Here is a 24,257-nt window from a genome sequence, read left to right on the forward strand (position 1 = left end):
GGTGTCCAATGCATAGTCCAGTTCAAACCGGTGCTGGGGCACTTCAGCCCCAGCCCTGGCGCGAAACTGGACAAAGGAAAGGGGGTGTAACCACTCCCCTTCCTGGTCCCCCCATAGGGGGGACCTTGCAGGTAGCCCAGCCCACTAGCCCAGTATATCAGTAGGTAGCTGAGCCCTGCTAAATTAGATTAACCTGAATCTGCAACTTGAACAGAAACTCTGGACCTTCGACATTCGACCTCAGGAAGAAGACTGAAGAAATCTCCCTTGTGGCCAAGGAGTGACCACCCTGGGCAACCAGGCACCATCCAGCGACCGCTGCTTGCTTTGCGACTGATCCTACAAGGGACCACTGCAGAGACTGACCAGCGCCGTGACTTCCAGACACCTCTGACCCAGATCCACATCGACAGCAAAGCTGAGACCCGTGGAGGCGACGAGGGACGTGGACCGGCGACGAGGGAAAAGTGGCTAGTAACTGACTAGCGCAACTTCTGAGGCCTCCTCGAGGCTGTGCTTGGGGAATTGAGAAGCCCCAATCCCGAGCACCATCTGCAAAGAATATCAGCTCCCCACACTTCACGTGTTCTGCGTGGGGCCCTTCTGCACCTGAGTTGCTCGACGTGTTGTCCGGTTGCTGGCCCGTTGGCTAGTGACCCCTGTGATGACGAACCTTCAACTTTGCCTTGCTGGTCCGGCTCCTCCAGACTGGCACCCGCTCCCCTGTGAAAGGGAAGCACCCCAGACCTTCCTGGTCTGCGACAGAAGCAAGTCCTCCATCCTGCGTGGGTTCCGCTTGCCAAGGCTTGTTGGGTCCTAGCTCGACATCGACATCGCCGCCGCCGACAGCAAGAGCCTTCGTGGGACAGCTCGTCTCCTGGTCCTGGTCGTCCTCGGCGCCTCCTGGTACCTGTGGCGGCTGCGACAAGCTTCACCTCTTCACCTGCATCTTCACGACATCGCCTGGTTCCTTCCTGGTTCCTTCCTGGTTCCTTCCTGGCTGGTGACCTAGACTCTGTCCCTTCTGCTTGCAGGTATCCTTCCTTCTTGATTCCATCCTTGGGATCCACCGGACACTCTTCACTGACTGCCTGTCAGCAACTTTCCTTCAGGCATCCATAGGAGTCAACGACGAAACCCGACGCAAGTTCACACCTATGCACCCGCAGCCATGGGCTAGGTAACTTGAGTACTCCGGTGGTCACAAGGGTATTGACTATCCTAGGGTCTAGTTTCCAAGTCTCGACTTCCTAGCTATTCCAGAAGTTTCCTAAAACTGTTAATTTCTAATAACTACTATTTCTATCGACTTTTACGCATTACGCGTGAGTGTTTCCACTCTGCACCTGAATCCCGTGGGCCTCCCACTTCCTAACCTTTGGTAGTATAGTGTAGCCCCAGCGATTGCCTAGGCCTATCCTATGTTCGTGACAGTGGTTCTTATACCACTTGCTTAGTATATGGTTTGCGTGGCCCCTAGGGCCTAACTGTATTACTTACCTGTGTGACTTAATGTATGCTTAAATAAGACTGTGTTGTACTTACCTCGAATCTCATAAAGAGTGCTGAGGGTTTGACTAGAATAAATACGTACTAATTTTATATATTTATGTTGTGGTGTCCTTTCATTTGGTAGTCAAGGGATTACAAATGGTATAACAGCTGGCTTCACATACCATTCAGAGTTTAGCCTAAGACTGCTCTTGTCCATGCTTCCACTAGGATAGCTGGTCTATAAGGTTGACTTTACAACCAATCACCATAAGGGTTGTTTGGACTGATACAAGGTGTACACTAGAATTAGTGACATCATATATCAGACCAACTTCTCACACTCCTTAGCTAAAAAGGAACCTCCTGTTGGGTTGAGGGCCCATTCCACTCGGGCCGCGCACGACGACTGCCCTCAGTCGGGGAGTCCCCTTGCAGGACATCTGTCAGGCAGCAACGTGGGCCTCGCTACACACGTTTGCCAAGCATTATTGCCTGGACAGCCAAGTCCGGAGAGACTGCTTCTTTGGCCGTTCTGTTCTCCAGGACTTTCTGGTGTGATCTTGGTTCGCAGACCCACCACCGGGGATGGTATTGCTTGGGTATCTATTCTAAGGTGAGGAATCTAACTAACGTGTTTCTTTCAGATGAACAAGTTACTTACCTTCGGTAACGATGTATCTGTAAGAAACATTAGTTAGTTAGATTCAATACCGACCCACCCATCCTCCCCGTTCTGCGAACTGACATCTAGGGTTAAGGTTATCCTTTTCAGGGCCCTAGACTTTTTTGGCACCTGTGTCGGTCTCTTGCATGGCTCTGCGTTCCTGGCGCGGAAAGCTATGTACAAGAACTGACGTCAGCGCGCGAGGGCGGCGTCTAAGTACTCCGTCATTCCGGCGCTCCACGCCGATGACAGACACGGAAACACAGACGACGCCTAGCGACGCGCAAGGGGTATTGCTGTCGAAAAATCTTTTGGATCCAGCCTGACGCCTGGGGATATTCTAAGGTGAGGAATCTAACCAACTAATGTTTCTTACAGATACATCGTTACCGAAGGTAAGTAACTTGTTCTTTTCCCCTTGTTGTGCTTCTGTGGAACCTTAAGCACTTAAATGTGGTGGATGAGCGCTTAACATCCACCACATTCTTTGTAGTGCAGTGGGCGTGAACAGTTCATCCACTTCTGTGCTAAGGAAAAAGTGCTTTTGATGCTGGACTAGAAGGATCTTTTTTTAAACTAATGTTGGGTAATGAGGGTACAGCTTGTAGAAGATGAACTAAATCTTTTAATTAGTTTTTATGTTTAATTGAACTGTGTCGTATAGTGGCAAGACAATAGTGTAAGTTGAAAAAAGGACTTAGTGAGCTTATCTGTTTGCTCTACATTTAAAAATTATTATAATTGCTTGTCTCTTATAGCCAAAACCTGCTGGGGTGCTTGGAACTGTAAACAAACCGTTATCTGCAACTGGAAGAAGGCCGTATACTAAGTCTGTTGTATCTGACACTTCAAATACCATTTGTCTAACCCTGGAAGCAGTCTCTCCAACAGAGAACAACAGATCAAGGTGCACATTAAATGCATAGTTAATAAAAATCTTTTTTATTGTATCTTAAACTACAAACCTATTTCGAATGTCATGTTCAACGTGATTCTGATACAAAATAAAGCCAGCTTAATGAGCGGATTTGTGGGAAGTAGACTTGCTGTCCTGAGCATGTAGTGGCCAGTCTGAAAGATAACTTGTGAAAAAGGAATGTGAGTGGTGTGGCTGACTACATGTTGATGGGGCTGATTAGAGAAGCTACTTCTGACCTTCATGTAGCATCCAAGTGGACTAGTGGGATATATATATATCAATTAGTTATGGATTCCTCACCTTAACATTTCTCCGGATCCAGTCTGACGCCTGGGGGTAATTCTATTTTTTTCCTCTGCATTACCTCTGCGCGTCGATAGTCGACTCCGCGTTCCTGGTTGGCGTCATGGTCGCCGGAATGATGTTGCAGTATCTACTTAGATGCCGCATGCTCACATCAGTTCTTTCTTTTTCCACGCCAGCCAGCGCAGATCCGGAGGAAGTCAACATGTTTTTTTGAGTCGTTCGACTCCTGGTGCACGGAGGGATGTCACCTCAGACCTACTTCAAGGCTTGTGACTCCTCTCGCAAATTGATGCCTGTCACAGACCCGCAGCTCGTGTGCCTTTGGTGCTTGGAGCGCGACCACGACCCGAAGTCATGTTCTGACTGCCGGGCCATGGACCTGAAGTCTTTGCTGGAGCGGTCCCGAAAGCTTCTTGAGGCCCCACAGTCCTTAGCGCCGTTTGAGCTCCCGGTCGAGAGGGAGGTCGTGAGACCGGTTGCGGCGCCACCACCACCACTCATCATCGAAGACCTCTTCTTCGGGTAAGTCGAACAAGGCGAAGAAGCATCTTCGCTCTTCGCGTTCTCCCTGTCTGTCGGCTGACGTGACGTGGGAAGTGGAAGGTAGTCGTCCGGCTCTGCCTGTTGGGTCGACTCCGGTCTTTGCTCTTTTTCCAGGAGCTGAAGGGACCCCTGCCCAGCTTTGCAACTTTTACAAAGCCTTACATTCCATCCTCTGGCAGCCCGACTCCATTGGCGCACCCTCTGGCCCGGCAGACTTGGTTGGGGGTTCTAGGCGTTCAATGCTGGCGGCTTTGGCACCGCAGGGCCCCCAAGGATCCAGGCCTGGATCGGCGCCGGTAGACCTCGTGGCACCTCCTCCGGCGCCGAATCCAGTGACGACACCCCGGCCACCTCCGATGCCGGTCGTGTCCCCAGCTGGCGTCTGCCCCGGCCTTCCCCTTGAGGCCGGACCAACGTTGTCCGATGTCTGGACCGGCGCCCACTGGTACTTTTGTAACCCTGTTCTCCCCTGATGTTTCCTACCACCCTGAGTGGCTGCCAGGAGAGGGTGAGGAAGACACAGGGGTCTGTGGACCCTCTTGCAAACCAGTTAGCGGATCCAGTCTGGAAAGAGGAGTTGGTGATGCCAGTCGTCTGGACACCTTCCCAGACATTGACATGCTTTCTCACCCTACCGTGGCTACGGAGGAGGGTGCATCTTACGCAGTGGTGTTGCATAGGGTGGCCGAGGCCTTAAACCTCGAGCTTCCTACGGTGGCAGTCCGGACTAACCTCCTGACCGAGGTGCTTCAGCCTGCAGCTGCCTCTTTGGAGCCCCTGCAGTCATTCAATGACACCCTCAGGGGCATCCTTTTGGGCACCTGGTCCATCCCCAACAGAGGAGCTCCTGTGGTTAGGATGATTGTCCGACGCCACCTCCTGGCCCCGGGCGACCCCATTTTCCTCTCTCACCACCCCACCCCTGAGAGCTTGGTAGTCCAAGCATCAACTTCCAAAGGCGCATTCCTTAACGCACCACCTGATAGGGAATCCAAGAAGTTGGACCACCTTTGGAAGAAGAGCTTTTCTTCCTCCAGCTAGGGACTGCAGTCAGTGAACACCGCATGTCTCTTGGGCCGTTACTCCCACTCGGTGTGGGACACGGTTGCACAGGTGATGCCACAGTGTCCGGAGGAGTCCCAGGCCGTGCTCTACCGTACAGTCGCTGAAGGGAGAGACACAGCGAAGTTAGCCATCCGATGTGGGCTGGCCACCGCCGACTCACTAGGCAGGACGATTTCAACGTCGGTAGCCCTTAGACGCAATGCCTGGCTGAGGTCTACTAGCTTTTCGGAGATGTCCAAGCTACGTTTTTAGACATGACCTTTGATGGCCGTCGCTTGTTTGGTAACAAGGCGGACAACGCGCTTAAGCATTTTAGGATTCCAGGTCTACGGCCATGTCCTTGTGCCTCACATCCACCTCCAGCCCAGCGCAGTCTGCCTTTCACCCCTTTTGTGGCTACGGAAGGGGTTCCCCACTACTTTCCGCCCAGAGCTACAGACCTGCGCAAGCTGTCCAGCCTCTGCGCGGCCGGGGACGTGGGACCCACCGTCATGGGTTTGGGGGCCAGCGGGCGGGCCAGCCCACCAGCGCTTCCTCTCCAGCAGCCTCCAAGCTCTCCTAGTCTGGCCTTTCAGGGTCACCTTTGGCCACTGGGCAGCAGTATTCGCCCTCACCTTCCCCACAGGCTCAACATCCCGTCTGGCAGGTGGGTTTTGCAGATAGTCCGAAGGGGAAACTCCCTCCCCTTCGAGAATACCCCACTCATGACCCTTCTCATGTCAGAGGATCACTTGGGCCTTCTCCAACAGGAAGTTACGGCTCTTGGCCAAGGGAGCCATCGAGCGTGTTTCTGCCCCCAGACGTAGGTTGTGGTTGTTATTCCCACTACTTTCTGGTACCCAAGAAGGACAAAGGCCTGCGTCCTATCATGGATCTCCGGAACGTCAACTGCTTCCTCCGGAAGGAGAAGTTCAAAATGTTGACCGAGGCTCCGGTCCTGTCTGCTCTTGACCCTGGGGACTTGATGGTAGCGCTTGACTTGCAGGATGCTTATTTTCGCATCTCCATCCTGCTGGCCCACCGGCGTTACCTGCCGTTCACGGCAGGCCACGAGCACTTAGAGTTTACCTTGCTCCTCTTCGGCCTTACCAGCGCCCCTCGGCTGTTCACGAAAGGGATGGCGGTGATCGCGGCTTATCTGTGCAAATATGGGGTTCCAGTCTTCCCCTATCTCGACAACTGGCTGTTGAAGGCGGGCTCGCCCGAGGTTGTTGTCTCCCACCTTCAGACTACGGCTGACCTCCTGCATTCGCTGGGGTTCATCATCCATGTGCCAAAGTCACATCTGATTACCTTTCAGAAGCTCTTTTTCATCGGAGCAGTTCTGGACACAGCACAGTTTCGTGCTTGTCCTCCCAAGCAGCGAGTTCAGGCTATTTGGGCTATGATTCTGATCTTTCAGCCTCTATCCCAGATTTCGATCAGAATGACCCTGAGGCTACTGCGCCTCCTGCATCCTGCTGGTGGACTATGCCAGGTGGCATATGCGGGCTCTGCAGTGGGACCTAAAGTTCCAGTGGGCACAGTATCAGGGTAATCTTTATGGGCACTGCACACCAATTGCAGTGGTGGCTAACAAACCTGGATTGGATCAACGGCAGATCCCTCTCCCTTCCCCAACCAGAGTTTGCAGTGTTGACAGATGCCTCACTGCTGGCTGGGGGCAGCCACATGGGAGAGGCAGAGAACAGAGGCCTCTGGTCTCCGCCGGAGTCCATGCTCCATATCAACCTTCTGGAACTTTGAGCGATTCGTCTTGCACTAAAGGCATTCCTTCCCTCTCTCCGTTGAAGAGTGGTGCAGGTGTTCACAGACAACACTACCGCCATTTGGTACTGCAACAAACGGGGCGGGTGGGGTCGTGGACCCTATGTCAAGAGGCCCTCCGCCTTTGGACATGGCTGGAACATCCAGGCATATCCCTGGTGGTTCAACACCTGGCAGGTTCTCTGAACGCCAGGGCAGACGAACACAGCCCAGGTGCATCATGCATCACGAATGGCGTCTTCACTCAGAGGTGGTGCAAGGTCTCTTTCAACAGTGGGGAGAGCATTGGTTAGATCTGTTCACCACCAAAGAGAATGCGCAGTGTCAGCAGTTCTGCGCGTTGAAATTTCCAAGGCAGCACTCACTAGGCTATGGATTTAGTCACAAGTGGAGTTGCGGTCTTCTATACGCCTTTCCGCCTATGCCACTTCTGGCCAGAGTGCTGAAGAAGATCAAGCGCGACCGGGCCCAAGTCATTCTTGTGGCCCTGGCTTGGGCACGAAGATTCTGGTATCCTGAACTACACATGGCCATCGATCCTCCGATCAGACTGCCTCTTCGGGAGGATCTCTTGTCGCAGCAGCATTGGACGGTCTTCCACCCAAACCTGTCCAGCCTCCACCTCCTTGCATGGAGATTGAGCGGTGACAGTTGACAGCTTTCGACCTTCCTCCCGAAGTCAGCCGAACCTCCACCAAAACAGTATACGCTTGTAGATGGAACAAGTTTTTGGCATGGTGCGCAGCAAAGGCAGTGGATCCCCTTTCTGACCCCATTTCAGAGCTTCTCCTCTTCATTCATTCTTTGGCCCAGCATGGCTCTGCTCTGGGCACTCTCAAAATCTGTCTTTAGGCCATTTAGGCCTTTCTTCGGCTGCCTGACCAGCCTTCTCTTTTCAAGTCCCCTATTGTAAATCGCTTCCTTAAGGGCATTACTCACTTTTTTCCTCCAACTCCTTTCGTTGAAGCTAGTTCTCACTTATCTTGTGTGTGCTCCTTTCGAACCACTACATAACTGTCCTCTCAGACTCTTCACCCTTAAAACTGCCTTTCTGGTTGCCATCACCTCTGCTAGCAGGATGAGTGAGCTACAAGTCCTTTCTTCTAAGCCTCCTTTCCTGGTTGTTCATCCGAACAAAGTTGTCCTCAGCACTAGGCCATCTTTCCTACCCAAAGTTACCTCTTTCGATATAGGACAGACCATCACTTTGGCCACCTTCTTTTCGCCTCCGCATCCTTCTAAAGAGAAAGAGAGGCTCCACCATCTGGATCCAGAACGTGCGCTTTAGTTCTGTCTGGATCGCGCAAAACAATTCTGGGTGGATGACCAGCTCTTTATCGGTTATGTTGGCGCCAAGAAAGGTTGGGCCGTGTAAAAACCAACCATCTCCCGATGGGTCGTTCTTTGCATCAAAATCTGCTATTCCTTAGCGAAAAAGGAACCTCCAGTGGGTATGCGTGCCCATTCCACCAGGGTGACGACAGCCACTACTGCTTTTGGACGTGGAGTCCCCTTTCTTGACATCTGCTAAGCAGCTACGTGGACTTCACTGCACACCTTTATCAACACTACTGCCTGAAAAGCCAAGTCCAGAGAGACTGCTTCTTCGGCCCTTTAGTTCTCCAGGACTTTCTAGTGTTTCCTTGGTTCGCAGACCCACCACCGGGGTTGGTATTGCTAGGGTATCTATTCTTAGGTGTAGAATCCATAACTTCTCTTCCAGGGGATCCACATCAATAGTCATAAGCACTGAATATTCCCGCCCCTGTGCGTGTACCCCAGAAAATATATAGAAATTATATATGAAAACATGTATATTTCTACAAAACACAAACAATGCAGCCTTACATATTCCAACAGGCTATAAACAATGCTGTGAAATGCAGTCTTTGCACATATACAACCATGCCACCCTCCAGCAATGCCACCGCAGTACCACCGCATGTCGGGGGATCACTTGCAACTTCTGCAGGAGGAAGTTACGGCCCTCTTGGCCAAGGGGCCCATCGAGCGCGTTCCTGGCCCACAAGGAGGTTGGGATTGTTATTCCCACTACTTTGTGGTTCCCAAGAAGGGCAAAGGGGGCCTACGCCCTATCTTGGACCACTGGAGCGTCAACGCCTTCCTCCGGAAGGAGAAGTTCAGGATGCTCACCTTAGCTCAGGTTCTGGCTGCCCTAGACCCTGGAGACTGGATGGCAGCGTTGGACTTGCAGGACTCTTATTTACACATCCCCGTCCTGCCGGCCCACAGGCGTTACCTGCAGTTCACGGTAGGCCACGAGCACTTTCATTTTACAGTGCTCCCCTTCGGCCTCACCAGTGCCCCTCGGGTGTTCACGAAAGTGATGGCGGTGGTCGCAGCTCATCTGCGTAGATTAGGGGTTCCAGTCTTCCCCTATCTTGACAACTGGCTGTTGAAGGCGGGCTCGTTTCCCACCTCCAGACTACGGCCGACCTCCTGCATTTGCTGGGGTTCTCCATCAATGTGCCGAAGTCGCATCTGAGTCCCTCCCAGAAGTTCCTTTTCATCGGAGTGGTTCTGGACTCGACGCAGTTCCGGGTCTATCCACCGGAACAGCGGGTTCGGGATATTCAGGCTCTGATTCCGATCTTTCAGCCTTTATCCCGGATTTCGGTCAGGTTGGTGCTGCGGCTGCTGGGTCTGATGGCCTCCTGCATCCTGCTGGTACATCACGCCAGATGGCGGATGCGGGCTCTGCAGTGGGACCTGAAGTTCCAGTGGGCCCAGCATCGGGACAACCTGTCCGACCGCGTCCTGTTCTCAGAGGGCACTGCAAGACAGTTGCAGTGGTGGCTCACGGACCGCGATTGGGTCAGTGGCAGATCCCTCTCCCTACCCCAACCGGAGCACATAGTGGTGACAGATGCGTCCCTCCTGGGATGGGGGGGCCACAAGGGAGAGGTGGAGATCAGAGGCGGAGTCCCGGATCCATATCAACCTATTGGAGCTGCGGGCGATCCGGCTTTCACTGAAGGCATGCCTTCCCTTTGTACAGGGAAGTGTAGTGCAGGTGTTCACAGACAACACCACCGCCATGTGGTATTGCAACAAACAAGGTGGGGTCGTGCACCCTTTGTCAGGAGGCTCTGCGCCTCTGGACATGGCTGGAACATCAGGGCATCACCCTGGTGGATCAACACCTGGCGGGCTCTCTGAACGCCAATTGTGGACGAACTCAGCCGTCGGTGCATGATGAATCACGAGTGGCGTCTGAACTTGGACGTGGCGCAAGGCCTCTTTCGGCAGTGGGGAGAGCCTTGGTTAGATCTATTCGCCACCGAAGAGAACGTGCAATGTCATCAGTTCTGCGCGTTGGAATTTCCAAGGCGGCACTCGATCAGCGACGCTTTTCGTCGCGAGTGGAGTTGCGATCTGTTGTACGCCTTTCCGCCTACACCACTTCTGCCCAGAGTACTGAAGAAGATCAGGCGCGATCGGACCCAAGTCATTCTTGTGGCTCCGGATTGGGCACAAAGATACTGGTATCCCGAGCTACTCAGTCTGTCAATCGATCCCCCGATTCGACTGCCTCTTCAGGAGGACCTTCTGTCACAGTAGCAGGGGACGGTCCTCCACCCGAACCTGTCCAGCCTCCACCTCCATGCGTGGAGATTGAGCAGCAACAGTTGATGCCATTTGACTTGCCTCCTGAAGTCTGTGATGTCATTCTGGCAGCCAGGCGTCCCTTCACTAAAATGGTATACACCTGCAGGTGGAACAAATTTGTGGCATGGTGTACAGCAAAGGCTGTGGACCCCCTTTCCGCCCCCCTTTCTGAGGTTCTCCTCTTTCTTCTTTCCCTGGCCCAGCAGGGCTCTGCGCACCCTCAAGGGATATCTTTCAGCTATTTCTGCTTTCTTACGGCTTCCTGAAGAGCCTTCTCTTTTCAAATCCCCTGTTGTTGCTCGATTCTTTAAAGGCTTTACTCATATGTTTCCTCCTGTCCCTTTCGTAATGCCTCAGTGGGATTTGAACCTGGTGTTAACCTATCATAATTGTCCTCTTCGTCTTCTAACTCTTAAGACTGCTTTCCTGGTTGCCATCACCTCTGCTAGACGGGTGAGTGAGCTCCAGGCTCTATCTTCTAAGCCTCCTTTCCTTTCTGTCCATCCGGACAAGGTTGTTCTCAGGACTCGTCCTTCCTTTCTCCCTAAGGTGGTAACTGCCTTTTACATTGGCCAGTCTGTTACACTGCCCACCTTCTTTCCGCCTCCGCATCCCTCGAAAGAGGAAGAGAGGCTCCACCGTCTGGATCCAAAGCGAGCACTGTCCTTCTACCTGGACAGTACGAAACAGTTCCGGGTGGACGACCAACTCTTTGTTGGTTATGTGGGCGCTAAGAAGGGGCGGGCAGTGCACAAGCGAACCATCTCTCGGTGGGTCGTCTTGTGCATTAAGGCCTGTTATTCCTTGACTAAGAAGGAACCTCCTGTGGGGCTGCAGGCCCATTCCACTCGGGCCACAGCGGCTACTACTTCCCTGGGTCCGGGAGTCCCTCTGCAGGACATTTGTCAGCCTGCATACGTTTGCTAAGCATTACTGCCTGGACAGCCAAGTCCGGAGAGACGGCTTCTTTGGCCGTTCCGTTCTCCAGGACTTCCTGTTGTGATCTTGGTTTGCAGACCCACCACCGTGGTTGGTATTTCTGGGGTATCTATTCTAAGGTAAGGAATCTACGTGTTTCTTCCAGATGAACAAGTTACTAACCTTCGGTAACGATATATCTATAAGAAACATTAGTTAGATTCCTTACCGCCCCACCCATCCTCCCCGTTCTGCGAACTGATATCTAGGGTTAAGGTCATCCCTTTCAGGGCCCTAGATTCATGGGACCAGTGTCGGTCTCTTGCATGGCTCTGCATTCCTGGCGCGGAAAGCTATGTACAAGAACTGACGTCAGCGCGCGAGGGCGGCGTCTAAGTACTCCGTCATCCTGGCGATCACGATGACGGACGCGGAGCCGCAGACGATGCCTAGCCACGCGCAAGGGTATTGCTGACAAAAATCTTTCCGGATCCAGCCTGACGCCTGGGGATACTCTAAGGTAAGGAATCTAACTAACTGTTTCTTACAGATATATCGTTACCAAAGTTAAGTAACTTGTTCATCAAGGCAGCTCTAGAACACATTTTAAAAAGCATTCTACTTACATTTAATATTTAAAGAATGGACTGGTAATTTGAAAAATACCGCTTCAGTAGATTTCCTAATTTTTGTAACAACCAGCCCATTAAAAGACTGCCCATACCAGTTCGAAACCGTAGTTATACATCAAATTGAAAGCCTGGAGTTAGTAAATGCAGTGAATGATGAATGACAGAAGCAAATTAAGTATGACCTCTGACCCCAGCTTTCTGTAAGTGGTAGAGAGCGGTCGTATCCTATTCCCATGCCATCATCTCCAGCCTACTCCTGCCTGTAGCACTGCATTACTTCAGCTCATTCTGACCTGCAGGACCCCGGCTCCTCAACAACCGCGCCTTGTGATGGATATCGCGATCCATCAACGACAGCCTGGCCTCGTGCTAGCCAGACGGGGCCTGGAGTGGAAAATGGAATAAGGACAGACTTTCAGTCGGGCCCATTAGCCGGAGAGCCAGACTGTGCCATTACTAATTATGGTCGTTAGTGCTGATGATGTAACCTAGTCTTCCAGAGACTCACAGAAGACTCTATTCTGAATCTGCAATCCCCCTTACCCCTGTGCGCGCCCTTTTAAAATCGATGCTGCTAAACGGTTGCCATGGCAGCCAATGCCATCAAGCGCCGACTGACCGGTTCTGATGATGTCACCAGGGCCCTCCCTCTCCTCCAAACTTGCTTGGAATAAATAAAAGGTTTGTTATTTACAATGCCAGTAGCTCAAAGTTTTAACAATGCTGGACCTATTGCATTGCAAATGCTTATCTGAAAGAAACACGTTAGTTAGATTCCTCACCTTAGAATATCCCCAGGCGTCAGACTGGATCCGGAAGATTTTTCGTCAGCAATACCCCTTGCGCGTCGCTAGGCGTCGTCTGCGGCTCCGCGTCCGTCGTCGGCGTCGTGCGCCGGAATGACGTCGTCGGAGTACTTAGACGCCGCCCTCGCGCGCTGACGTCAGTTCTTCTTTTTTCCGCGCCAGTAAGCGCAGATCCGGGAGAGCTACCCCTTTAGTCACTTTTTGACTAACTTTTTTCGATCCTTTTTGATCTTGTCTCGACTCCGGTGCCGGTAGGATGCCTGGTTTTAAAGCCTGTGCTGACTGTAGCCGCTTGATGTTGGTTACGGACCATCACCGCCGGTGTCTTTACTGCTTGGGCCTCGACCACGACGCGGAGTCGTGTTCGGACTGCAAGGCCCTGACCTCGAAGGCTAGACGGGAGTGGTCCCGTAAGCTTCTCGAGATTCGCCACTCGGCTCCGCGTCCCTCTCGATCCCGGTCCAGGAGGAGGTCCAAGGATCGGTCGCAGAGCCGCAGCCGACGTCATCATCGGTCGTCGGGATCCAAGTCTTCGGGTAAGTCGAGGAACTCCAAGAAGTCCGAGGCGACACCGCTCTTCGGACTCCCCTCGCCGGTCGCGCGACTCGGCCGAGGGTCAGGGTGGTTCCACCCCGCGGCTCCGGCGGAGCCGCAGGCGCCGCGCAAGTCCCCATACCCACCGGTCCCTGGGACTGACGCGACGCCGGCGGAAGTCAGTGCCTTCCTCTCGGCCATGAGGAGCCTGGCTCCGCCGTCGACGCCCGCTGGCGCGCCTTCGGGCCCTGCGGACCCGACTGGGCTGCCTTGCCTGCCGGCGGCTCCGGCCCCGGCGCCGTTGCCGGCTCCGGCCTAGACGCCGCAAGCGCCCCAGGGACCCGTTACCGAGTCCCCGCCGACGCCGGTCGACCTCGTCGCCTCCTCCGGCGGCGTCGACACCGGTACCACCTCCGACTCCGCTCGACGTTGAGCCCCAGTTCAGCCCCGCTCCGGGCCCGGCGCCGATACGGCGTCGATGGACGCCGCGTTCGGCGCCGCTGGAGACACATTATGTCTATCGCCCGGCTCCGCTCCTTCCTCCTGTATACCAGGAATCGGATGATGGGGACAACTGGGAGGGATCCGAGGATTCTATGGCCGTTCAGGCTCAAATGTCACAGGACTGGGCAGATGAACTGGGGGAGGCCAGTGGCCTGGATACCTCTCCGGACACTGGATTCGTCTCTCCTCCGACTGTGGCTTCGGAGGAGGGCGCTGCTTTCTCTGTGGTGCTGCGCAAGGCGGCCGCAGCCCTTGGGCTCGAGCTGCCTGCCGTGGCTGTAAGGACTAACGTCCTTACTGAGGTGCTTCAGTCTGCAGCAAGCTCCACTGAGCCTCTGCTGCAATTCAATGAGGCCCTCATTGACGTTCTGCAGGGCACCTGGTCCAAGCCCTCCACAGTTCCTCCTGTGGACAGGAACGTTGCCAGGCGCCACCGCCCTGCTCCGGGCGACCCCAGTTTTCTGTCCCAACACCCTACCCCCGAGAGCCTGGTTATCCAGGCCTCTACCTCCCAATCCTCCTTCCCGACCGCTCCGCCGGACCGGGATTCCAAGAGACTGGAACAGTTTGGCAAGAAGCTGTTCTCCTCCCTTAGTTTGGGCCTGCGGTCTTTGAACACCGCCTGTCTCTTGGACCGTTATTCCCACTCTCTGGGATGCGGTGGAGGACGTGCTGCCCCTGTGTCCGGAGGAGGTCCGGACACGACTTACCCAGGCTCTGGCCGATGGGAGGGATGCAGCGCGACATGCTATCCGATGTGGGCTTGAAACTACGGACTCGCTGGGTAGGGCCATTTCTACCACAGTGGCGCTTAGACGTCACGCCTGGCTGCGGTCCACGTCCTTTTCGGGCGATGTCCAGAGCACTCTCATGGACATGCCCTTTGATGGCACTCGCCTTTTTGGCGAGAAAGCGGACAGTGCGCTGAATCGCTTTAAGGACTCCCGGGCTACGGCCAAGTCCTTGGGCCTCTCGGCCCCGCGGTCGCAAACTTCCGCCTTTCGCCCCTTTCGTGGCCAAGGAAGGGGTGCCTCCTCACGTGCGCCTAGCCACCAGCCGCAGAACCAACCTGCGGGCGGTCGCGGACGTGGTTTCCGCCGAGGCGGTTCTGGAGGACGACAAGGTCAGCCCACATCCACCCCGGCAGCATCCGCCTCAAAGCCTTCCTAGTCCGAGCATTCAGGCCCATTCCACGCCAGTGGGCGGCAGAGTTCGCCATCACCTGCTCCACTGGCGGTCCATCACATCGGACAGGTGGGTGCTGCAAATCGTCCGAAGGGGCTACTCCCTCCCCTTCGAGACGACCCCTCCAGCCATGCCACCGCAGCACCACCGTATCTCGGGGGATCATTTGAATCTTCTCCACGAGGAAGTTTCGGCCCTCTTGGCCAAGGGGGCCATCGAGCGCGTTCCGAGCCCAGAAGTAGGTCGTTGTTGTTATTCCCACTACTTTCTGGTTCCCAAGAAGGGCAAAGGGGGCCTACGCCCTATCTTGGACCTCCGGAACGTCAATGCCTTCCTCCGGAAGGAAAGGTTCAAGATGTTAACTTTGGCTCAGGTTCTAGCTGCCCTAGACCCCGGAGACTGGATGGTAGCGTTGGACTTGCAGGACGCATATTTCCACATCCCCGTCCTGCCGGCCCACCGGCGTTACCTGCGGTTCACGGTGGGCCCAGAGCACTTTCAGTTTACCGTGCTCCCCTTCGGCCTCACCAGTGCCCCTCGGGTGTTCACGAAAGTGATGGCGGTGGTCGCAGCTCATCTGCGCAGATCAGGGGTTCCAGTCTTCCCCTATCTCGACGACTGGTTGTTGAAGGCGGGCTCGCCCCAGACAGTCGTCTCCCACCTCCAGACTACGGCGGATCTCCTGCATTTGCTGGGGTTTTCCATCAACGTGCCGAAGTCACACCTGAGTCCCTCTCAGAAGCTCCTCTTCATCGGAGCGGTTCTCGATTCGGCGCAGTTCCGGGTCTATCCGCCGGAACAGCGGGTCCGGGATATTCAGGCCCTGATTCCCATCTTTCGGCCTCTATCCTGGGTTTCGGTCAGGCTAGTGTTGCAGCTTCTGGGGCTGATGGCCTCCTGCATCCTACTAGTGCATCACGCCAGGCGGCGCATGCGAGCTCTGCAGTTGGACCTGAAGTTTCAGTGGGCCCAGCATCACGGCAACCTGTCCGACCATGTCTTGATCTCGGAGGGCACTGCACAGCAGTTGCAGTGGTGGCTCACGGACCGCGATTGGGTCAAGGGCAAGAGCCTCTCCCTTCCCCAACCGGAGCATGTCGTAGTGACGGATGCGTCCCTCCTGGGATGGGGTGGCCATATGGGAGAGGCGGAGATCAGAGCCCTCTGGTCTCCGGCGGAGTCTCGTCTCCACATCAACCTGTTGGAGTGGAGAGCGATCCGACTTGCACTGAAAGCCTTCCTTCCCTCTGTCAGGGGAAGTGTCGTGCAGGTGTTCACGGACAACACCACCGCCATGTGGTATTGCAACAAACAGGGCGGGGTGGGGTCGTGGACCCTTTGTCAGGAGGCTCTGCGCCTCTGGACATGGCTGGAACACCAGGGCGTCACTCTAGTGGTTCAACATCTGGCGGGCTCTCTGAACGCCAGAGCAGACAAACTCAGCCGCCGGTGCATGATGGAGCACGAATGGCGTCTGAACTCCGAAGTGGCGCAAGGTCTCTTTCAGCAGTGGGGAGAGCCTTGGTTAGATCTATTCGCCACCGAAGAGAACGCGCAATGTCAGCAGTTCTGCGCGTTGGAATTTCCAAGGCGGCACTCGCTCGGCGACGCTTTTCGTCACGAGTGGAGTTGCGGTCTGTTGTACGCCTTTCCGCCTATACCACTTCTGCCCAGAGTGCTGAAGAAGATCAGGCACGACCGGGCCCAAGTCATCTTGGTGGCTCCGGATTGGGCACGAAGGTACTGGTATCCCGAGCTACTCTGTATGTTGACCGATCCTCCGATACGTCTGCCCCTTCGGGAGGATCTTCTGTCGCAGCAGCAGGGGACAGTCCTCCACCCGAACCTGTCCAGCCTCCACCTCCATGCGTGGAGATTGAGCGGCGGCAGTTGATGCCATTTGACTTGCCTCCTGAAGTCTGTGATATCATTCTGGCAGCCAGGCGTCCCTCCACAAAGACGGTATACGCCTGCCGGTGGAACAAATTTGTAGCATGGTGCACAGCAAAGGCTGTGGATCTCCTTTCCGCCCCTCTTTCTGAGGTTCTACTGTTTCTTCTTTCTTTGGCCCGGCAGGGCTCTGCCCTGGGCACCCTGAAAGGTTATCTTGCTGCCATCTCTGCCTTCTTGCGGCTGCCTGATCAGCCTTCTCTTTTCAAGTCCCCTGTAGTTACACGCTTTCTAAAAGGCATTACTCACACGTTCCCTCCTGTCCCTTTTGTAATGCCTCAGTGGGACTTGAATCTTGTTCTCACATTTCTAATGTGTGCTCCCTTTGAGCCTCTTCATAATTGTCCTCTTCGTCTGCTGACGCTTAAGACTGCTTTTCTGGTAGCCATCACCTCGGCTAGACGGGTGAGTGAGCTCCAGGCTTTATCTTCAAAGCCTCCTTTTCTCTCTGTTCATCCGGACAAGGTTGTCCTTCGGCCTTGTCCCTCCTTTCTTCCGAAAGTGGTGACTCCATTACATCTTGGGCAGTCTGTCACCTTGCCCACCTTCTTTCCGCCTCCGCATCCTTCCAAAGAGGAAGAGAGGCTCCACCGTCTGGACCCAAAACGTGCGCTCTCCTTTTATTTGGACCGCACAAAGCAGTTCCGGGTGGACGACCAACTTTTCGTTGGATACGTGGGTGCTAAGAAGGGGAAAGCTGTGCACAAACGGACCATCTCTCGGTGGGTCGTTTTGTGCATCAAAATTTGTTACTCCTTGGCAAAAAAGGACCCTCCTGTTGGGCTGCGCGCCCATTCTACTCGGGCCACAGCGGCTACTACTGCTTTGGGACGGGTGTCCCTTTGCAGGACATCTGTCAGGCGGCAACATGGGCTTCGCTACACACGTTTGCCAGGCATTATTGCCTTGACAGCCAAGTCCGGAGGGATGGCTTCTTTGGCCGTTCTGTCCTCCAGGACTTTCTGGTGTGATCTTGGTTCGCAGACCCACGACCGGGGATGGTATTGCTTGGGTATCTATTCTAAGGTGAGGAATCTAACTAACGTGTTTCTTTCAGATGATCAAGTTACTTCCCTTCGGTAACGATGTATCTGTAAGAAACATTAGTTAGTTAGATTTCTCACCGACCCACCCATCCTCCCCGTTCTGCGAACTGACATCTAGGGTTGAGGCTATCCCTTTCAGGGCCCTAGAATTTTTTGGCACCAGTGTCTGTATCTTGCATGGCTCTGCGTTCCTGGCGCGGAAAGCTATGTACAAGAACTGACGTCAGCGCGCGAGGGCGGCGTCTAAGTACTCCGACGTCATTCCGGCGCATGACGCCGACGACGGACGCGGAGCCGCAGACGACGCCTAGCGACGCGCAAGGGGTATTGCTGACGAAAAAATCTTCCGGATCCAGTCTGACGCCTGGGGATATTCTAAGGTGAGGAATCTAACTAACTAATGTTTCTTACAGATACATCGTTACCGAAGGTAAGTAACTTGTTCGTCGCTGCTCATCTTCACAGAACAGGGGTTCCAGTCTTCCCCTTTCTCGACGACTGGCTGTTAAAGGCAGGCTCGCCCCATGCTGTCTTCTCCCACCTCCAGGCTATGGCTGACCTCCTGCATTCGCTGGGGCTCACTGTCAACGTGCCGAAGTCGCACCTGATTCCATCTCAGAAGCTCCTTTTCAACGGCGCAGTTCTGGATACAGCGCAGTTTCGTGCTTATACTCCTGAGCAGCGAATCCGGGATATTTTGGCTATGATTCCGATGTTTCAGCCTCTATCCCGGATTTCGGTGAGAATGACCCTGAGGCTGCTGGGCCTCATGGCCTTCTGCTGGTGGATCATGCCAGATGGCATATGCAGGCTCTGCAGTGGGACCTGAAGTTCCAGTGGGAGCAGCATCAGGGTAATCTTTCTGATGTCGTCTATATCTCGGAGGGGACTGCGAGTCAGTTGTATTGGTGGCTAACGAACCAAGATTGGGTCAATGACAGATCCCTCTCCCTTCCCTAGCCAGAGTCCACAGTGGTGACAGATGCGTCACTCCTGGGATGGGGTGGCCACATGGGACAGGCAGAGATCAGGGGTCTCTGGCGGAGTCAGGGCTCCACATCAACCTTCTGGAGCTTTGTGCGATCCATCTTGCACTGATGGCATGCCTTCCTTCTGTTAGAGGAAGAGTAGTGTAGGTGTTCACGGACAACACCTCTGCCTTGTGGTACTGCAACAAACAGGGTGGGTGGAGTTGTGCACCCTATGTCAAGAGGCTCTAAGCCTTTGGACATGGCTGGACCATCAGGGCATATCCCTGGTGGTTCAACACCTGGCGGGTTCCCTGAACGCCAGGGCGGACGAACTCAGCCGCATGTGCATGATGGATCAGGAATGGTGTCTTCACTCAGAGGTGCTTCAAGGTCTTCTTCAGCAGTGGGGAGAGCCTTGGTTAGATCTATTTGCAACCGAAGAGAATGCGCAATGTCAGCAGTTCCGCGCGTTGGAGTTTCTAAGGTGGCACTCGCTAGGCTACGCCTTTCCTTGCAAGTGGAATTGCGGCCTCATGTACACCTTTCTTCCTGTACCACTTCTACCCAGAGTGCTGAAGCAGATCAAGTGCCATCAGGCCAAAGTCATTCTTGTGGCTCCAGACTGGGCACGAGGAGTCTGGTACCATGAGCTCTTGAGCATGGCCATCGAGCCTCAGATCAGACTGCCTCTTCAGTAAGATTTTTTGTCACAGCAGCAGGGGAATGTTCTCCACCCGAACCTGTCCAGCCTCCCCATCCTTGCGTTGAGATTGAGCGGCGACAGTCAACAGCTTTCAACCTTCCTCTTGAAGTCTGTAACGTCATCTTGGCAGCCAGGCATCCCTCCACTAAAACGGTATACGCCTGATGATGGAACAAATTTGTGGCATACTGCAGTCTCTACCAACATGCTCCATGAAAATACAATGTTAACAGTCTACTCTACAAATGAATGGAAAGTGTCTTTCGGTGATTAACACTATACAGATCCTTTTCCTGGATGTTCTACATATATGAAATAAGGTGTTCCGGGTTTCGCCCAGAATTATTAAAGGTTTATGTCACCGCCTACAAAGCCAGGAGTCGATTCTCCAGGCTTTGTAAGTGCGGTCAGCCATTTTATACCTATAGTGGACATCAAGCCAATTAGGAGATGTCTAACTATGTATTGACTACACCGAAACCAGTCATGTTCAGTATCAAACATGTTGGAATCCTACCCCAATACAGATTCCAGTGTTGGATGCAGGATCCATAGGGAGCCCCCCAGTATTCCCAGTACCAGCCTTTCAGGGTCTAACAGCATGCTAGTGCTGCTGCCAACCACGGACACAATTCTGCCCTACTGCTGTGGAGCTGAACTCGAGCAGGGGAAGGTAGAACAATAGGTTTCCTGTCGCAGAGAGTTGTGACCACCTTCCAGACAGGACTTAGTGTATTGGGCTGGGCTGGGGGCACAGACTGCTTTGAAGGGCACCTCTGATACAGACTACTAGACGCAGATTCCTTAACGTAGAATTATCCCCAGCTTGCCCAGCGTCTCTGAGCGCTGGGGGGGCGGCACCACGCGACCTTGCCCCGACGTCCTCCACGGGCGTGACGTCAGCGAGGTCACAAGTCCCACCCCGGCACGCTGACATCAGTTTTCTTCTTTTCTGCGTGCCACGCGCATCTGGATCTTGTCCCTGGCCTGTTTCACGCCTTCTTTTTCCACTTTTAGGCTATTTTCTTGAGAACAGTGTGCGAATGCCTTTGGGCTTTGACGTTCTCGTCTTGCGTGCGCCAGATGTCGGCGACGGATCCTCACCCCATCTGCATGTGGTGTTTGGGGGAGCACCATGACCCCACGGACTGCGAGGCGTGTCAGCAAATGAAGTCCCGGCGGGAGCGCTGGATGACGCTCCTTTCGGCACGCATGTCCCGGTCAGCGTCCTCGCCACGCCTGTCCCCCGCAAGGGCGTCGCTCACCTGTTGATAAGTGCTGCAGTTTGTCCCCGAGGCACGGTCCCCGGCCTGTTGGGGGCGTGGATTCTCGGCGGGTGGTGCGGCCCGCGTGTCGCCACCCTATCCGCCGTTCCCCGTGCGGTGACTACCAGAGCCCAGATGGAGGCCTAAGCGGCGGCCTTGAAGGCCTCGTTGGCTCTTCCTTCTTCTCCTTCTCTTCCTGGGACGTCTGCGGATCCCTTGCCGCGTGCGGGGACTCCTGCGACGTTGCCTCGGGCTCCGGCAGGTTCGGATCCATGTTCTGAGGATGTGGTGCCATAGGGGTGCGGCCCTTCGGGGTTCCTTCCTTTGGACCACGGCACCTCTGCCTCGCCGCAAACCCCTGTGGGGGTCCCTTTGGTGTTGCGGGAGGTTGCTGGGGCTCGGGCGTGTCCTCAAGTCCCCCTCGGTCCTCTGGGCAGGTGGTTGCCTTGTCTGAGGCCGCGGTGACGCCGCTCAGGCGCCGGCGGCTGCTGGCCCTGGCTGCGCCGCAGGGGCCGGGTAGGTGTCTGGCATGTCCCGGGCCCCCCTCTTCCCTCCACGCAGGCGGCTGCCTCGTCGGAGGTTGAGTCGACACCTTTCCGGCGCCGTTCCTTAGCCGCCCCGGCTCTGACCCCGCCTCGGTCTCCTGTGCCACGCGTTGTGGCAGAGGTCGTTCCGGCGTCCCCTTCGGCGCCGGTCGACATTGACCTGATGCCGGACTCTGTGGCGTCAGGCTGTGGATTCATCTTCGGACGCCCCCTCTTCTCCAGAGGTTCGGGGGTTGTTGGTTTCATCTTCTCCTGAGACGGGTCGTCGTGTCGTAGCCTTCTCCCCCGGTGTCCTCAAAGGACGGCTCTTCACCATCGCCGCGCCCACAGTCTGCGCGGGAGGCGCCTCAGGTTCCCCTTTTCATCGAACCACCCTCCCCCGTTTCGGGCTTGGCCTTTCCTTCCACCTGTTGGGCTGGGGGACTGCTGCCTTAGCTGGCAGCCGTCGCCCAAGGAGGAACTGCTTTCCCCGCCGCGGGGCCCTACGGAGGCGAGTGCTGCCTTCGCTCTGGCTGTTTCCACGGCTGCGGGGATCCTGCGCATGGGCGATCCAGCTGCCCGTTTCCCCACTGGTCATCTTCTGGAGGTCCTCATCAGGGTTCTGGTGGTCGGGAGCTGCTTCTTCCCATCGAGGATTTGCTCCACACTTCTCTTTTGGGAGCTTGGGGACGGCCTGCCATGGGAGGTGCCCCAGCAACTTCTGCACCGCCACCGTCCTGCGCCGCATGACCCTGTCTGTCTTTCCCTCCACCCGGGGCCCTCTTTTACAGACGGCCTTTCCGTCTCTGCCATCGGTGTTGTCTCCCCCGTCTCAGGAGGGTGCCTGTGTTGATCTGAGGCACCATGTATTGGATGGCCGTGAGCTGGCAGCGTTTATTCTTCGCTCGGCTCTGGACATTTCGGAGGTGCTTGGTCGTACCATGGCTTCTTCAGTGGCCCTTCGTCGGCATGCCTGGCTACGGGATAGTGTGTTCCCGGAGAACGTTAGGGAATGGCTGGTGGACCTTCCCTTTGATGGTACTCTTTTGTTCCTCACCCCTGCGGATTCTGCCATTCAGAGGTTTCTTGCAGGGCTTCGTCCTCTTCCTCCTCCCCCTCAGTGACCTGTGAGTTGGTCTGTGTTTCGGGGGTGTTCTTCCGGTGTTTAGCTGGGATCTTGTAGTGAGTAGCCCCAGTTGTCTGTTTTGTGTGGTTGATGTGCCTTCAGGTCATTTTGTTAGGACTTTGGTGCTGTTGGCTGCTGGTCCGGCCCTGGTTTGACTTGTGGTTTTGGCTGTTTGTAAGCTGTGTAGGCCCTGAGATTAGGCCTTCTGTGTATTCTTTATTGGCTGCTTGGCAAGCCATCAGCGGTTTTCTCCTTAGGTTTTTCTGTTTGTCCTCTGGTGCGGAAAGTTTTTCCTAAGAGGGTTCCCATGTTCTGGGACATCACATATCCTATGTGGGTTACTGGTAGGTATTATATAGCTCTATCCTGTGCTGGGGAGGTGTGGTCGTCCTTCGGGATTCTGCTCTCCGTGGCGTCACGGTATGTCGCAGGTGCGATGTTCTAGCTGATGGTTTTGGAATGGCTTGTGTGGCACCCTGGTCCGTCCTTCTCCTGGATCACTGTGTCGCTGGCCTAGTCCGGCCCGCTGTCTGCGGCATTGCGTTGTAGTGGTTTTGCCTTTCTGTCCGCCTTTTGTTTTGCAGAGTTTTATATAGCGCGAATTTGACCCAAATCCAATCAGGTATCAGAGCGCTTTACATTACATGAGGACACACATTCATTTTTTGTTAGGCACTGGGAGATTAAGTGATTTGCCCAGAATCACAGGATGTTCAGCGTCATTACCGAGATTCAAACCCAGTTCCCCAGGTCCGAGGTCGAGCGCCCTAGCTGTTAGGCCAACTGTTGTCCTCTGTCTGGTGTTCCGAGGGGGACTGGTTTCTGTGTTCTGGTGGACGGCTTGTACCGTCCCTACCTCACTCTCTTTCTATATGCCTCGTTCCACTTTATTCGTGGGTCAGTGTGTGCCGGACCCTCCCTTGGGGCGTGTCCTGGCCCTTATTGGCCTCTGTCTTTGGCTGGCGCCTAGCATTGTCCTGGGTGCACCGTTCCGTGGTGTTGTCTGCTGCTGGCTGTGCATGCCAGTGCTGGCCTCTTATTCTGCTACAACATTGTGCCCTTTGATGCATTCTCTTGTGCTCTTCTTCTTCCATCTGCACTTTTGGCGGTGCAATCGTCCCTGCCTTTTCCGCTGCTTGCAGCCGGGGTGTGTACAGCTCTTTCTGTTACTGTGTGTTTCTTCAGGTGGGCCCTGCCTCCGGTTCTACCGCTTCTCCCTAGGGGTTGAGGGTGTCCTTGTGTTCCGTGAGGCTTTTAGGGCGCTGTCTGCCCCTGCGGGGTGTTGGGCGGTTTTCCCTTGGTTGGGCTTAGGATTTCCTGGCCTTTCCCTTCTTGTCCCAGTGATATGTCTCCTACTGGGGCCCTGTGTCTCTCCTGGTGGGGAGGATCTCTTGCAGACCCTCCTCCCTTCTGGGTATGGCTAGGGTATCTATTCTACGTTAAGGAATCTGCGGCTAGTAGTGTCTATCAGATGTACAAGTTACTTACCTTCGGTAACGATGTATCTGGTAGAGACGATTCTAACCGCAGATTCCATTCCTCCCCGTTCTGCGAGGACCCTCTGCTTGGGTTTCTGCAGTCGCCTCCCTCTGGGTGATTTGTCTTCTGTGGGTGTCCTCTTCGTTTTCTTCCGGTCAGGCATCCCTCCAGCTGGTTTCTCTCCAGCGTGTGGGCCTACTTTTGCTCTTTCCCTATGTTGTCGGAG

The 24,257-nt window shown here is 54.8% G+C and overlaps 1 protein-coding gene across 1 annotated transcript in view; it reads left to right on the top strand.

Annotated features, from left to right (window-relative positions):
* The window catches only part of PDS5A (PDS5 cohesin associated factor A), a 1,513,477-nt gene that overhangs the window by 1,286,743 nt on the left and 202,477 nt on the right, over positions 1-24,257 (top strand). The window contains exon 30 of the mRNA XM_085642237.1: positions 2,917-3,065. Coding sequence (XP_085498363.1) covers positions 2,917-3,065 — 149 coding nt within the window. The remainder of the gene's footprint in view (positions 1-2,916; positions 3,066-24,257) is intronic.

This window comes from Triturus cristatus, chromosome 2_2 (genome assembly GCF_964204655.1).
Source record: "Triturus cristatus chromosome 2_2, aTriCri1.1, whole genome shotgun sequence".
Lineage (NCBI taxonomy): Eukaryota > Metazoa > Chordata > Amphibia > Caudata > Salamandridae > Triturus > Triturus cristatus.